Below are 12,696 nucleotides of genomic sequence, written 5' to 3'. Positions count from 1 at the left end.
CTAACCCTGCTGAGGCCTAACCTTAACCCTAACCCTGCTGAGGCCTAACCCTGCTGAGGCCTAACCTTAACCCTAGCCCTGCTGAGGCCTAACCCTGCTGAGGCCTAACCTTAACCCTAACCCTGCTGAGGCCTAACCTTAACCCTAGCCCTACTGAGGCCTAACCCTGCTGAGGCCTAACCTTAACCCTAACCCTGCTGAGGCCTAACCTTAACCCTAACCCTGCTCAGGCCGATTTTTACTTGGAGAAGTCTAAGAGATATTTGACTCCGACTCATCATCAAGTCCAAACTTCCGTGGTAGTTCAATGGTTAATCTCGTCCGTACCTGTACTCGTCACAACCATAAAACAGCCTGTGGAATCCTAGCCTAGTTCCGGGTCGGTTTGTGCCGTCTTGCCAAATCAAATGTGTGCTAGCTTATCATATAGCGCTGCCTCCCTTAAACTTGCCTGACTTGGCTTGAACCACGGTCCTCTGTCTCACCGACACGTGACTGCCCGCTTGACAACCTGGCTGTGAAGTGAGCTCACAGCACGTTCTAATCTCTGTTACACAGGCTAACAGAATCCTCCTATTGGGGTTAATGCTGGAAGTGGAGCCTTGTGTGTTTTCAGTACACGGTCAATATATATATATATATATATATATATATATCAGTATTTTCTGACAGACTCACCCGTCACTCCTCTTCTGTAGGAAGCCTGACTTCTCCGTACCGTACTTCTTGTTGCCTTGAGGCTGGTGGATGCTGTAGCCGTTACCAGAGTTCTTTCTGGTCAGGTACTCCTGGGACAAAACGGGAGAAAAATACTTTATTACAATATATATTGACTATGTTTAGTTGAAAAGATACCAGTTAAAAAAAAAAGTTTAACCACCGACCAGGGTTGTGTTCATTAGGGCAAGTAATGGAAGATGTTTAAAGCATTTTCCTAAGGAAAATGAACACTTCTTATTGGACAAGCCCAGGTCGTTCCACTCTCTGTTTCGGTCAGTTTTCTTCCGTTTGGTGCCTAATGAACAGTACCTCTTTCCCCTCCATCTGTAGCAGCAGTCTTAGGGAGTCTCGTAGCTGAGAGAGCTGTCTCACCTCTTCATCCTGGTCCTGACGCACCTACACACACACACACACACACACACACACACACACACACATACACACACACACACACATACACACACACACACACAAGACAGGTCAGCTTGCTAGCTGAATGCAATCTACTGTAGCTAATATATAAACAGACACTGATTTGGCTAATGTATTGGGAGCATTTGGAGGGAGTTGCTGGTGCACTAGCTTTTGACAACACCAACTGGGATGGGTAGCTTTCCTGATATGTTCCCAATCAATGGGTGTGGACAGCAATTAAACCAAGCTTTGCATAATGTTGCAAAATAAAGTGTAACAGAGCATCGTAGAACAGTCTTTGGGTTTCTGGGTCCCCATCTTAGCCTGGTCCCATATCAATTTGTGCCGTCTTGCCAAATCAAACAGGATAACAACACAAAAACGTTTAGGTGAACCGTGAAAAAGTCCCAACAGGTTTCTTTTCCATAATTCTTCCTTGAACCTGAGAAACAGAGTGCCCGAGCTTACCCCTTTTCCAACCATGAAGAGCAAGAAGAACCACCGACACTCTCATTAAACTCAAGTGTCCATTACTAACACTGTGCTTGATATGAGAGAGAGAGAGAGAGAGAGAGAGAGAGAGAGAGAGAGAGAGAGTGTGTGTGTGCGTGAGAGAGAGAGAGAGAGAGAGAGAGAGAGAGAAACCCGACACTAGGTCAGTAAACCACTAGGTGGAAAAGGCTCAGCATAACCACCACAACATGTCATTTAAGGTGGACCAGGCTCAGCATAACCACCACAACATGTAATTTAAGGTGGACCAGGTTCAGCATAACCACCACAACATGTCATTTAAGGTGGACCAGGCTCAGCATAACCACCACAACATGTCATTTAAGGTGGACCAGGCTCAGCATAACCACCACAACATGTCATTTAAGGTGGACCAGGCTCAGCATAACCACCACAACATGTCATTTAAGGTGGACCAGGCTCAGCATAACCACCACACCATGTCATTTAAGGTGGACCAGGCTCAGCATAACCACCACACCATGTAATTTAAGGTGGACCAGGCTCAGCATAACCACCACAACATGTCATTTAAGGTGGACCAGGCTCAGCATAACCACCACACCATGTCATTTAAGGTGGACCAGGCTCAGCAGAACCACCACAACATGTCATTTAAGGTGGACCAGGCTCAGCATAACCACCACACCATGTCATTTAAGCTGCTGCTCCAGTTTCAACTGTTCTGCCTGCGGCTGACCTGACCTGTTCACCGGACGTGCTACCTGTCCCAGACCTGCTGTTTTCAACTCTCTAGAGACAGCAGGAGCGGTAGAGATACTCTTAATGATCGGCTATGAAAAGCCAACTGACATTTACTCCTGAGGTGCTGACTTGCTGCACCCTCGAAAACTAATGTGATTATTATTATTTGACCATGCTGGTCATTTATGAACATTTGAACATCTTGGCCATGTTCTGTTATAATCTCCACCCGGCACAGCCAGAAGAGGACTGGCCACCCCACATAGACTGGTTCCTCTCTAGGTTTATTCCTATGTTTTGGCCTTTCTAGGGAGTTGTTCTTAGTCACTGTGCTTCTACACCTGCATTGCTTGCTGTTTGGGGTTTCAGGCTGGGTTTCTGTTCGGCACTTTGAGATATCAGCTGATGCACAAAGGGCTATATAAATACATTTGATTTGATTTAAAGTGGACCAGGCTCAGCATAACCACCACACCATGCCATTAAATACTTCCACACCACTGCCATGTAACCTTGACAACCATAACCGTTACCGAGTGATAGTCTCCTGGTTTGGCAGTTGGGGGATATGGGCAGGAAAATGTAAGCTTTGTCTGGTTTGTAAAACCTGTCTAGGCGATTATAGCGTAAGGGACCTTACTTCCAATAAAATTGATGAATAATTTCGGTTTCCCTTTCGGGAATGAAGGGGCAGTTATAGGAATTGCATCAAATAGTGGACAGACCGTGGGTTGGGAAAGTCTGGGAGGAGAGATGAGGTTGAGGTTTAGGAGGTCTGTCTGCTGCGATGCATAATCTGTTAGTGTCTGTACAGGACTTCAGTAGCAGCTGATGACTAAGGTCCAGTTGGAGTTGGAAGTTAGTGTGTGTGTGTGTGTGTGTGTGTGTGTGTGTGTGTGTGTGTGTCTGTGTCTGTGTCTGTGTCTGTGTGTGTGTGTGTGTGTGTGTGTGTGTGTGTGTCAGACAGACAGACAGGTAGGTAGGTAGGTAGACAGACAGACAAAACAAAACATAGCGGTTGTTACTACCATGTGCACCGATGTAGCCAGCTTCTCCACAAAGGGACTAAGGTTCTCGGCAGCTTTCAACCCGTCCTGGAAAAAACTGAGATGATACAACAATACTGAGTCATTGGTGGATGTCGACCATAACACTCAGGTACACATATAACATATGCAACAAAATTGTTAAGTGGCAATACCTAGTAAAAGGAAGCCAAAGCCAAACAGCCACAACATTTGACACCAGAAACCACAGTAACATTCCTGTGGTAAGATCTTGGTGCTGTTACTATGAGTAGTAGCTGGGAGATATGAAAGCCATACGCTTCCCATAAGGCCAAATGAGTACTCTTACGATTCACACTATAGGACCAACCAGAACCGTACTGTCTTTGATATGACATTTTCCTAAAACGTTTTATTTTCGACTATAACCAGGCCAGTGCAGTACAGCTCGGCTTGGCCCAGTAGCGTGAAAAAGGGGCATTAAAGCATAAAAGGAGAAATTACTTGAGCTGGGCCTGGAAGTACTTGATGAGACTCTGGAGCAGGTCTGGACCCTGACGTACCCTCAGCTCCTGGATCTTCAGTAGATACTGGAAAAACCAGAGGACGTAGTACTGGATTAGTAACCATGGTTACAGAGCTGGTTTCAGGTTCAGAAACGGTCACCCTGGTTATAAACCGTTGGGTATCATTTTAGTGATTTAACCAGTCACTAATTAAATCACGGTAGGAGAAATGTACTGTCTGTTCAGGAAAAACTCCTGGTCTTAGTTGTAGCCTGTAACTTTTTCCTGGTCAGGACACATGGGCAGGAAAAATGCTGGAATTTCATATAAACAAGTCTCTTGGTGCCACAGACAATATGCTTCTCCTAAACATGACATAGCATAGAACAGTTTCAGGGTGTGTTTCTTCCCTGATCCATTTTTAAACTGTTTGAATGGTTTTAAAAGTTGCTTTAAAAGGAGAATGCCTTGGTGACAGCCAGCTGTAGGAGCTCTATGCTGTTTTTGGAAGGAATGACTGCAGTCTACTGTGTCTCTGCTCCATAAAGCCTTGTTTAAAGCTGTCTGTCTGCGGCTGTGCGGGGTCATGTTTATGATGCACCAAAATGGGGCAAAATGGACTGAAACGGCCCACTGGGCAAAAACTGGTAGAATCAACATCATTTCATTTCATTTCCACATCATTTCAATCAAAACTAAATCAGTGTGATGATGTTGAATCAACGTTGAAAACAGATTGGATTTGCAAAACGTAAATCAACGTAAAGACTGTTTTTTTACCCCATTTTTATGCTAAATCCAATGGCATGGTGACAACTCAACCAAATGTAAATCAAAACTAGACGTTGAACTGACGTTTGTGCCCATTGGAAGGGATGTACAAGCTCGACTTATCCAAAAACGTATTTTCGTTTTCAGTTGCATGTTTTCAAATGTTTTCTGTTGTGTGCCATAACGAACATGACCCAGACAAGGGCCACGGAGAAGAGAGGGAATTCTCCTCCTCTACTCCTCCACCCATCTCAGCAGCTGGCCTCACAGAGAGAGTCCAACTAAAGAGTAAATTCCCCTATGCTTGTAAAGTGTAACTGTGGACTTGAACTTTAACTGAGCTTAGCATTGGTTTCAGTGCCATTTCCAATCTGTGCTGCACATTTTACATTTCACAGTCTGGTCTGGGTCTGGCTTCCTCCCCCACCTTGACAAGATCTGTGCTGCACATTTTATATTTCACAGTCTAGTCTGGGTCTGGCTTCCTCCCCCACCTTGACACGATCTGTGCCGTTCAGGGGAGAAATTGTCCATATGCACAGATCTAGAATCAGATTCCCATCCACCAAACCTACCCATAAGTATTAGTGGAATAAGTGGCATTAGCGACGTTTGCGGTATTAGTAGTGGTGTTAGTGGTAGTAGTGGTAGGAGTAGTGGTGTTAGTGGTAGTAGTGGTAGGAGTAGTGGTGTTAGTGGTAGTTGTGTTAGTAGTGGTGTCAGCGGCGTTAGTGGCGGTAGTGGTGTTAGCGGCGTCATCAGTGGCGTTAGCGGTAGTAGTGGTGTTAGCGGCATTAGCGGTAGCAGTGGTGTTAGCGGCATTAGCGGTAGCTGTGGTGTTAGCGGCGTTAGCGGTATCAGCGGCGTTAGCGGTATCAGTGGCTTTAGCGGTATCAGTGGTGTTAGCGGTATCAGTGGTGTTAGCGGTATCAGTGGTGTTAGCGGTATCAGTGGTGTTAGCGGCATTATCCGTGTTAGTGGTAGTAATGGTGTTGTGTTTGTAGTGTTAGTAGTGGTAGTATCAGTGTTAGTACTGGTATTAGCTGTGTTCGCAGTAGTGGTTTTACCACCACTATTACCAAGACTTTAGATCAGTGTCTATGGGCAACTTTATCCTACTACGTGTGTGTCCGTCCTAGCTCTGTGTCCTCACCTCACACATCTGCAGCTGGAAGGTCCTCCTCTCTCGTTCCATGTCCTCCGTCACGTCGGATCCCTCCATCCTGATCATGCCCGGCTGACGGCTCTTCTCCCTCCTCTCCTTCTCCAGCTTCCCACTGAGATAGGGAGAGAGAGAGGTAGAGAGAGAGAGAGAGAGACAGAGAGAGACAGAGACAGAGAGACAGAGAGAGAGACAGAGAGACAGAGACAGAGAGACAGAGACAGAGACAGAGAGAGACAGAGAGAGAGAGACAGAGAGAGACAGAGAGACAGAGAGACAGAGAGACAGAGAGACAGACAGAGAGAGAAACACAGAGAGAGAGAGACAGAGAGAGAGAGAGAGAGGAGGTAGAGAGAGAGAGACAGAGAGAGGGACAGAGAGAGGGACAGAGAGGGACAGAGAGAGAGAGAGACAGAGAGAGACAGAGAGCGAGAGGTAGAGAGAGGGAAACCGAGGGAGAGGTAGAGAGAGGTAGAGAGAAGAGAGGGAGACAGAGAGAGAGAGAGGTATAGAGAAGAGAGAGAGAGGTAGAGAAGAGAGAGAGACCGAGAGAGAGGTAGAGAGAAGAGAGAGAGGTAGAGAGAGGTAGAGGACTTTAGACTGTAAAGCATATTTATTGATACCGTTCAATGAAAGAAAAGAGCATTGTTAAATGGAGACGGACTAAACGTCAACATTCGTGGACACAGATGCTGAGGAGTGAAAGGACAGTGCATTAGATATCTGTAGAATTGTCTTGGGATGAGGTGTGAGTGTGTGCATGTCTGTGTGTGAATGATAGACAGAGATACGGGTGGATTTACAGGTATTTACTGGCCTAATCTTGGCCATTTTAAACATCATATTCCTGTAACACACTCCCTCCTTCCAACTATTTCACCTGAGGAAGCAGGAGAAAGGATAAGGGAGAGTTGAGGTGAAACCCCATTCTTATATTACATTGACTTAAAACCAGAACATGACTGGATGGGTGTACAGTAACACTCTCTTTTCATCTTTCTGAGAGGCACCAAAAACCATATGGAAGACGATTTCCCTCACATTCACTTTGGTAGAATGATATCAACTCACACTTTGATGTCATAGTCCTTCCAGCTCTTCTCCAACTGTTTCTTCAACTCCTAAAGAAGAGAAGACGGAAGAACGATAGATCAGTTCAGTTGGGCTGAACAGGCCCTAGTACCTGTTGCCTTTGGCTCGGGAGAGGCATGCGTCCTCCAAAACATGACCCGCCAAGCCGCGCATCTTAACACTCGCGCGCTTAACCCGGAAGCCAGCTGAACCAATGTGTCGGAGGAAACACCGTTCAACTGACGACCAGAGTCAGCCTGTAGGTACCCGGCCCGCCACAAGGAGTCGCTAGAGCGCGATGAGCCAAGTAAAGCTCCCCTGGCCAAACCCTTCCCTAACCCGGACGACACTGGGCCAATTGTGAGCCGCCCTATGGAACTCCCGGTCACAGCCAGTTGTGACATAGCCTGGGATCAAACCCCAGGCTGTAGTGATGCCGCAACACTGCGATGCAGTGCCTTAGACTGCTGTGCCCTTTAGACTGCTGTGCCCTAGACGTATCTCTTATTGTCTAGATGACTGTATAGACACAGTAGAGGAGACAGAAGTGTTCCACTATGTAGTGTACACTACAGTAGGGTTACTCACCAGTCTGCTGTCTCTAAGCTCACTCTTCAAGACATTCTCCAAGGGAAAGGAGATTATATTGTTCAGATTCTGGACCTGGAAGACAGGAAGGGAGCGAAGGAGGGAGAGAGGGAGAAAGAGGAAGAGGGAGAGAGGGAGGGAGTCGATGAGTCACACAGACACACACGTTCTGATTTAAAACCTTGAAACAACAAAAACCTGTATTGGTTCCTAGGGATCCTATAATGTTGTTCCAGTTTCCCAGTGAGTCACATTTCATGGGATGGCTATGATCGACTTGTGATTCCATCCATATGTCCCAGTGCACCACAATTTGTATGATTTTATTTGTGGGCTCAGAATGTGTGCATTACCAAATCAAAATGTGATTCAGATGGAATGACTGTATTCTAGTTACTCATGCGGAGATACATCCTGTTATGCAGTCAGTTGGACTACAGATGTACGGTGCCCATTTTAGGACTTCCACAAGACATGTCCATTAAAATGAAAGCTTGGTGCAGTAAAGTCAGTCAAGTCCTCCTCCACCTCAGATCGTACAGGGCTCATAGATCATATAAACCCTACCACCCAGGGAAAAAGGACATGTCCTTAAATATACACCATACACATGAAAGCTTGGTGCAGTTAAGTCCTCCTCCAGTTCTACTCTTACAAGGCTAGTGCATCATATAAACCCTACCACCCAAGAACATGGCACCCTGCCATCCCCTCCCTCTCTCTTATCTCAAGGCAAGGAGAGGAACTACTGAATGATTAGCTCCATGGGTCGTGTCTATGTAGGTTTATTCTCATTCATATACAGTACGTCAACGTGTTGGGGTTTTAGGCTGGGCTTCTGTATAGCACTTTGTAACATCGGCTGATGTAAAAAAAAAAGTGTTTCATAAATACATATGACTGATTGATGTCCGCCATTTTCCTCTGTTTTGGATAACAGCATGTCACATGGGGAAAATCTACATTGGTTTAAGCCTGTTCTTTCAATTCAATTCAGAATACTTAATTTATCCCACAACGGGAAATTATTTCGACAGGAGTGAATATGTGACTAGTTTCAGGAAACTAGACATATGTCGCACGTCACTACTTCACAGGAGAGCCATTTGAATGGAAACATTTATTTACGAAAATGTTTTTTTTGGCAGAAATGCCTTCTGGAACATGTGAACTTCTATGTGCCTTAATAAGAAACTTGTACTCCATCCATAAATACAAATACAATTGTTAAATTACGAGCATAGTTGGTTTAACCATGGAAAAAGACAGGAACCTTCCGGCTAGCCATGATTGGCTAAGATAATGGATGGGCTGGACATGCCGGGAGATGAGTTTGGATTGGTCTGCCATGTAGCATGCGTCTGTCTATAACATTAGCTGTTCAGTATGTGTTGACAGTCCTTTCTACCGCATCGTTTGTGAAAGATATAACGTTAGCCATCGAGAACTACAAAAGTGTTGCTGCTTTTCTCAACAACGTAGATGCCCTGAATCTAGCAGGCGCTATTGACAGATCAGTTGGGAAAAGTGATGGGCTACTTTCTGCACACGCCACGGTCCGTGTGAACCGGAGTGACTTGGCACAACGCTGGCCAAACAAGATGTAGCTACAAACTAAACCGAGTTAAATGGTTCCAGTCAGCTGTGTAGTATTCATCCATGTATATGGGTAAGAATCTAGCTACATTTTTAGAAATAAGTCTCTAATTTTGTCAAATCATTTTCATTGCAAAGCGTACTGTTAGTTAGCTAGCAAACGTTAGCTTGCTGGCTCACTAGCTAACGTTACGTGTGTGATCTGTGTAGTAATGTTATTCAAATCAGAAACCCATTTGCATTGCTAGCTATAGCCTAATATTAGCCTAGCTAACATTAAACCTAGTTTGTTAGCTTTAGCTACATGCAGATTCATACTACAGATAAGATAATGTTTGTATTGGTAGTAGTATGAGTTGGGATTATTCCAGTTCATTGTTTAGGTAGCTTGTTACATGTCTAAACAGAAGACTAAACTTAGTCCGGATTATTATATGACCCATCAGTTTAGCCAGGTGTGTCTGGGGGTGATTATGTCCATCTATTGTATTTCATGAACATGTGTACATGTCTAGACAATAGTGACCCATCCACTTAGCTAGATGTGGCTGTGGGGTGGTTAAAGCGTTTCTTTCACAGGACCCATAGTGGGGAAATTATTACAGTATGGCAAATTAAACACTGGGGTGATAGATGTGCAGAAGATGAGTGTGCAAGTAGCGGTACTGAGGTGCAAAAGAACAAAATAAATCAAATAAATAATCTGGTGATGAGGTCGTTGGATGGGCTATTTACAGATTGACTATGTACAGGTGCAGTGATCTGTGAGCTGCTCTAACAGCTGGTGCTTAAAGCTAGTGAGGGAGATATGAGTCTCCAGCTTCAGTGATTTTTGCAGTTCGATCCAGTCATTGGCAGCAGAGATCTGGAAGGAAAGGCGGCCGAAGGAGGAATTGGCTTTGGGGGTGACCAGTGAAATATACCTGCTGGATTGCGTGCTACAGGTGGGCGCTGCTATGGTGACCAGTCAGCTGAGATAAGGTGGGGCTTTACCTAGTAACGACTTATAGATGACGCAGATGATGATGCTGCCACCCCCGTGCTTCACAGTTGGGATGGTGTTCTTTGGCTTGCAAGCCTCCCCCTTTTTCCTCCAAACATAACGATGGTTATTATGGCCAAACAGATATATTTGTGTTTCATCAGACCAGAGCAAATTTCTCCAAAAAGTATGATCTCTGTCCCCATGTGCAGTTGCAAACCGTAGTCTGGCTTTTTTATGGCGGTTTTGGAGCAGTGGCTTCTTCCTTGCTGAGCGGCCTTTCAGGTTATGTCGATATAGGACTCGTTTTACTGTGGATATAGATACTTTTGTACCTGTTTCCTCCAGCATCTTCACAAGGTCCTTTGCTGTTGTTCTGGGATTGATTTGCAGTTTGCGCACCAAAGCACATTCATCTCTAGGAGACAGAGCGCATCTGCTTCCTGAGCGGTATGATGGCTGCGTGATCCCATGGTGTTTATACTTGCGTACTATTGTTTGTACAGATGAACGAGGTACATTCAGGCTTTTGGAAATTGCTTCCAAGGATGAACCAGACTTGTGGAGGTCTACAATTTTTTTTCTGAGGTCTTGGCTGATTTCTTTTGTTTTTCCCATGATGTCAAGCAAAGAGGCACTGTTTGAAGGTAGGCCTTGAAATATATCCACAGGTACACCTCCAATTGACTGAAATTATGTCAATTAGCCTATCAGAGGCTTCTAAAGCCACGACATCATTTTCTGGAATTTTCCAAGCTGTTTAAAGGCTCAGTCAAACTTCTGACCCACTGGAATTGTGATACAGTGAATTATAAGTGAAATAATTTGTCTGTAAACAATTGTTGGAAAAATGACTTGCGTCATGGTCACAGTAGATGTCCTAACCGACTTGCCAAAACTATAGTTTGTTAACAAGAAATTTGTGGAGTGGTTGAAAAACGAGTTATTGACTTCAACCTAAGTGAATGTAAACTTCCAACTTCAACTGTATGTACATCAATAAAATATAGGTCGGATGTGAAACAAATACAAATCTCCTTGTTCTGCCCACAGATTCTATTCACCTCGTGATGGATGAAGTGATATCACTCAATGGAAACAACCATTCTCAAATATAATTCTTAGATAAATCAAACCTATGGTCAAACAACATTGAAATAACTATTTTCAACAGCTTGTGCTTACTGGGAAAACATCTGAAGGTCTTATGTAGATCCAATTGATTAACAATACACTGACTGACTGTCCAGTGCAAAAACATGTCCTGTCCTGAAGCAGCTTTGTAGGTAAATACAAGTCAACCACTTCCCTCTTCTGAGTTCATACACAAGTTAGCCTTGAGAAATTGATCCAAAGCTTTGTTTGTTTTGATTGGCTTCCAATAACTTAGCGAATGGAAAAAGGCCTTGTGTAGGCCTAACAGTGAAACCACACACGGTTTACTTTAAAAGCCCCTAAATCAAACAGCGGTAGTGAGTTGGATTGGTTTCCCCAGTTCCCTCAAACACTTCCTCTAGAGCCTGCGTGGGAAACGTTGATTGACAGATGGGGGGAGGGACCTTGTCCACTCACAACACACAGAGGTCTGGGAGGAATTATCATTGCCATGGAGACTATCAGTGGGAGGGTTTCGGCTTGCTCCAGTTTTCTGAATGGCTCTAATTACTCCCCTGCAGCTGTTGTATCCCTCCAACACAAACACAAACACACACACACATACATACACACTCCTGCACGCATATATGCACACACACATACATGAGACAAGTTTGGGGTCTCCCCTCACCCTTCCTCTCCCTAAAACCTGGGGCCCTTTGACCCTCAAGTTGTGACCAAACTGCAACTCATTCATAAATAACCCCTCTGACAGCACACACACACACACAGGGTTATTGAGATGATGGTTTTGGTTAACTTGCATCTTAACGTTGACATTGTGGAGAGAGTTGAGTAATGCTTCTAGGACCATACTTTAATCATGTAACATAACCAGACAATAATTTAATTGACGGAGCTCAACTCCACAGGTTTATGGATTATAATATTGCCCTGGGGTGTTTTCATTAGGCTACAAATAAAATAAATTGACTGAAACAGTGACCACAGGACAAAATGTAGACAATAGTACAAATAAAAAAAACCTTGATTGAGTAGGTGTGTCCAAACTTTTGACTGGTACTGTATATACACTACCGGTCAAAAGTTTGGACACACCTACTCAATCAAGGGTTTTTCTTTATTTTTTACTATTTTCTACATTGTAGAATAATAGTGAAGACACCCAAAAAAGTGTCAAAATATATTTTATATTTGAGATTCTTCAAATAGCCACCCTTTGCCTTGATGACAGCTTTGCACACTCTTGGTATTCTCTCAACCAACTTCACCTGGAATTCTTTTCCAACAGTATTGAAGGAGGTCCCACATATGCTGAACACTTGTGGCTGCTTTTCCTGCGGTCCGATTCATCCCAAACCATCTTAATTTGGTTGAGGTCGGGGGGATTGTGGAGGCCAGGTCATCTGATGCATTACTCCATCACTCTCCTTCTTGGTCAAATAGCCCTTACACAGCCTGGGGATGTGTTGGGTCATTGTCCTGATAGTCCCACTAAGCCCAAACCAGATGGGATAGCGTATTGCTGCAGAATGCTGTGGTAGC

General features: G+C 44.5%; 1 protein-coding gene across 4 annotated transcripts in view; it reads right to left on the bottom strand.

Annotated features, from left to right (window-relative positions):
- Positions 1-12,696, bottom strand: part of LOC110498167 (arf-GAP with SH3 domain, ANK repeat and PH domain-containing protein 3) — a 60,519-nt gene that overhangs the window by 31,977 nt on the left and 15,846 nt on the right. For all 4 annotated transcript variants that reach the window (XR_016489055.1, XM_036955141.2, XM_036955142.2 and 1 more), the window contains exons 4-10: positions 7,458-7,532; positions 6,870-6,919; positions 5,790-5,913; positions 3,864-3,949; positions 3,381-3,456; positions 1,030-1,116; positions 679-788 (exon numbers count right to left, since the gene is read on the bottom strand). Coding sequence is in view for 3 of the 4 variants with exons in the window: in XM_036955141.2 (XP_036811036.1) it covers positions 679-788; positions 1,030-1,116; positions 3,381-3,456; positions 3,864-3,949; positions 5,790-5,913; positions 6,870-6,919; positions 7,458-7,532 (608 nt within the window). In the remaining variant the exon portion in view is untranslated. The remainder of the gene's footprint in view (positions 1-678; positions 789-1,029; positions 1,117-3,380; positions 3,457-3,863; positions 3,950-5,789; positions 5,914-6,869; positions 6,920-7,457; positions 7,533-12,696) is intronic.

Source organism: Oncorhynchus mykiss, chromosome 19, assembly GCF_057628025.1.
Source record: "Oncorhynchus mykiss isolate SJ-2025 chromosome 19, ASM5762802v1, whole genome shotgun sequence".
NCBI classification, from domain to species: domain Eukaryota; kingdom Metazoa; phylum Chordata; class Actinopteri; order Salmoniformes; family Salmonidae; genus Oncorhynchus; species Oncorhynchus mykiss.
The sequence above is the reverse complement of the archived record's forward strand: the minus strand, read 5'-3'. Positions and strand labels throughout refer to the sequence as shown.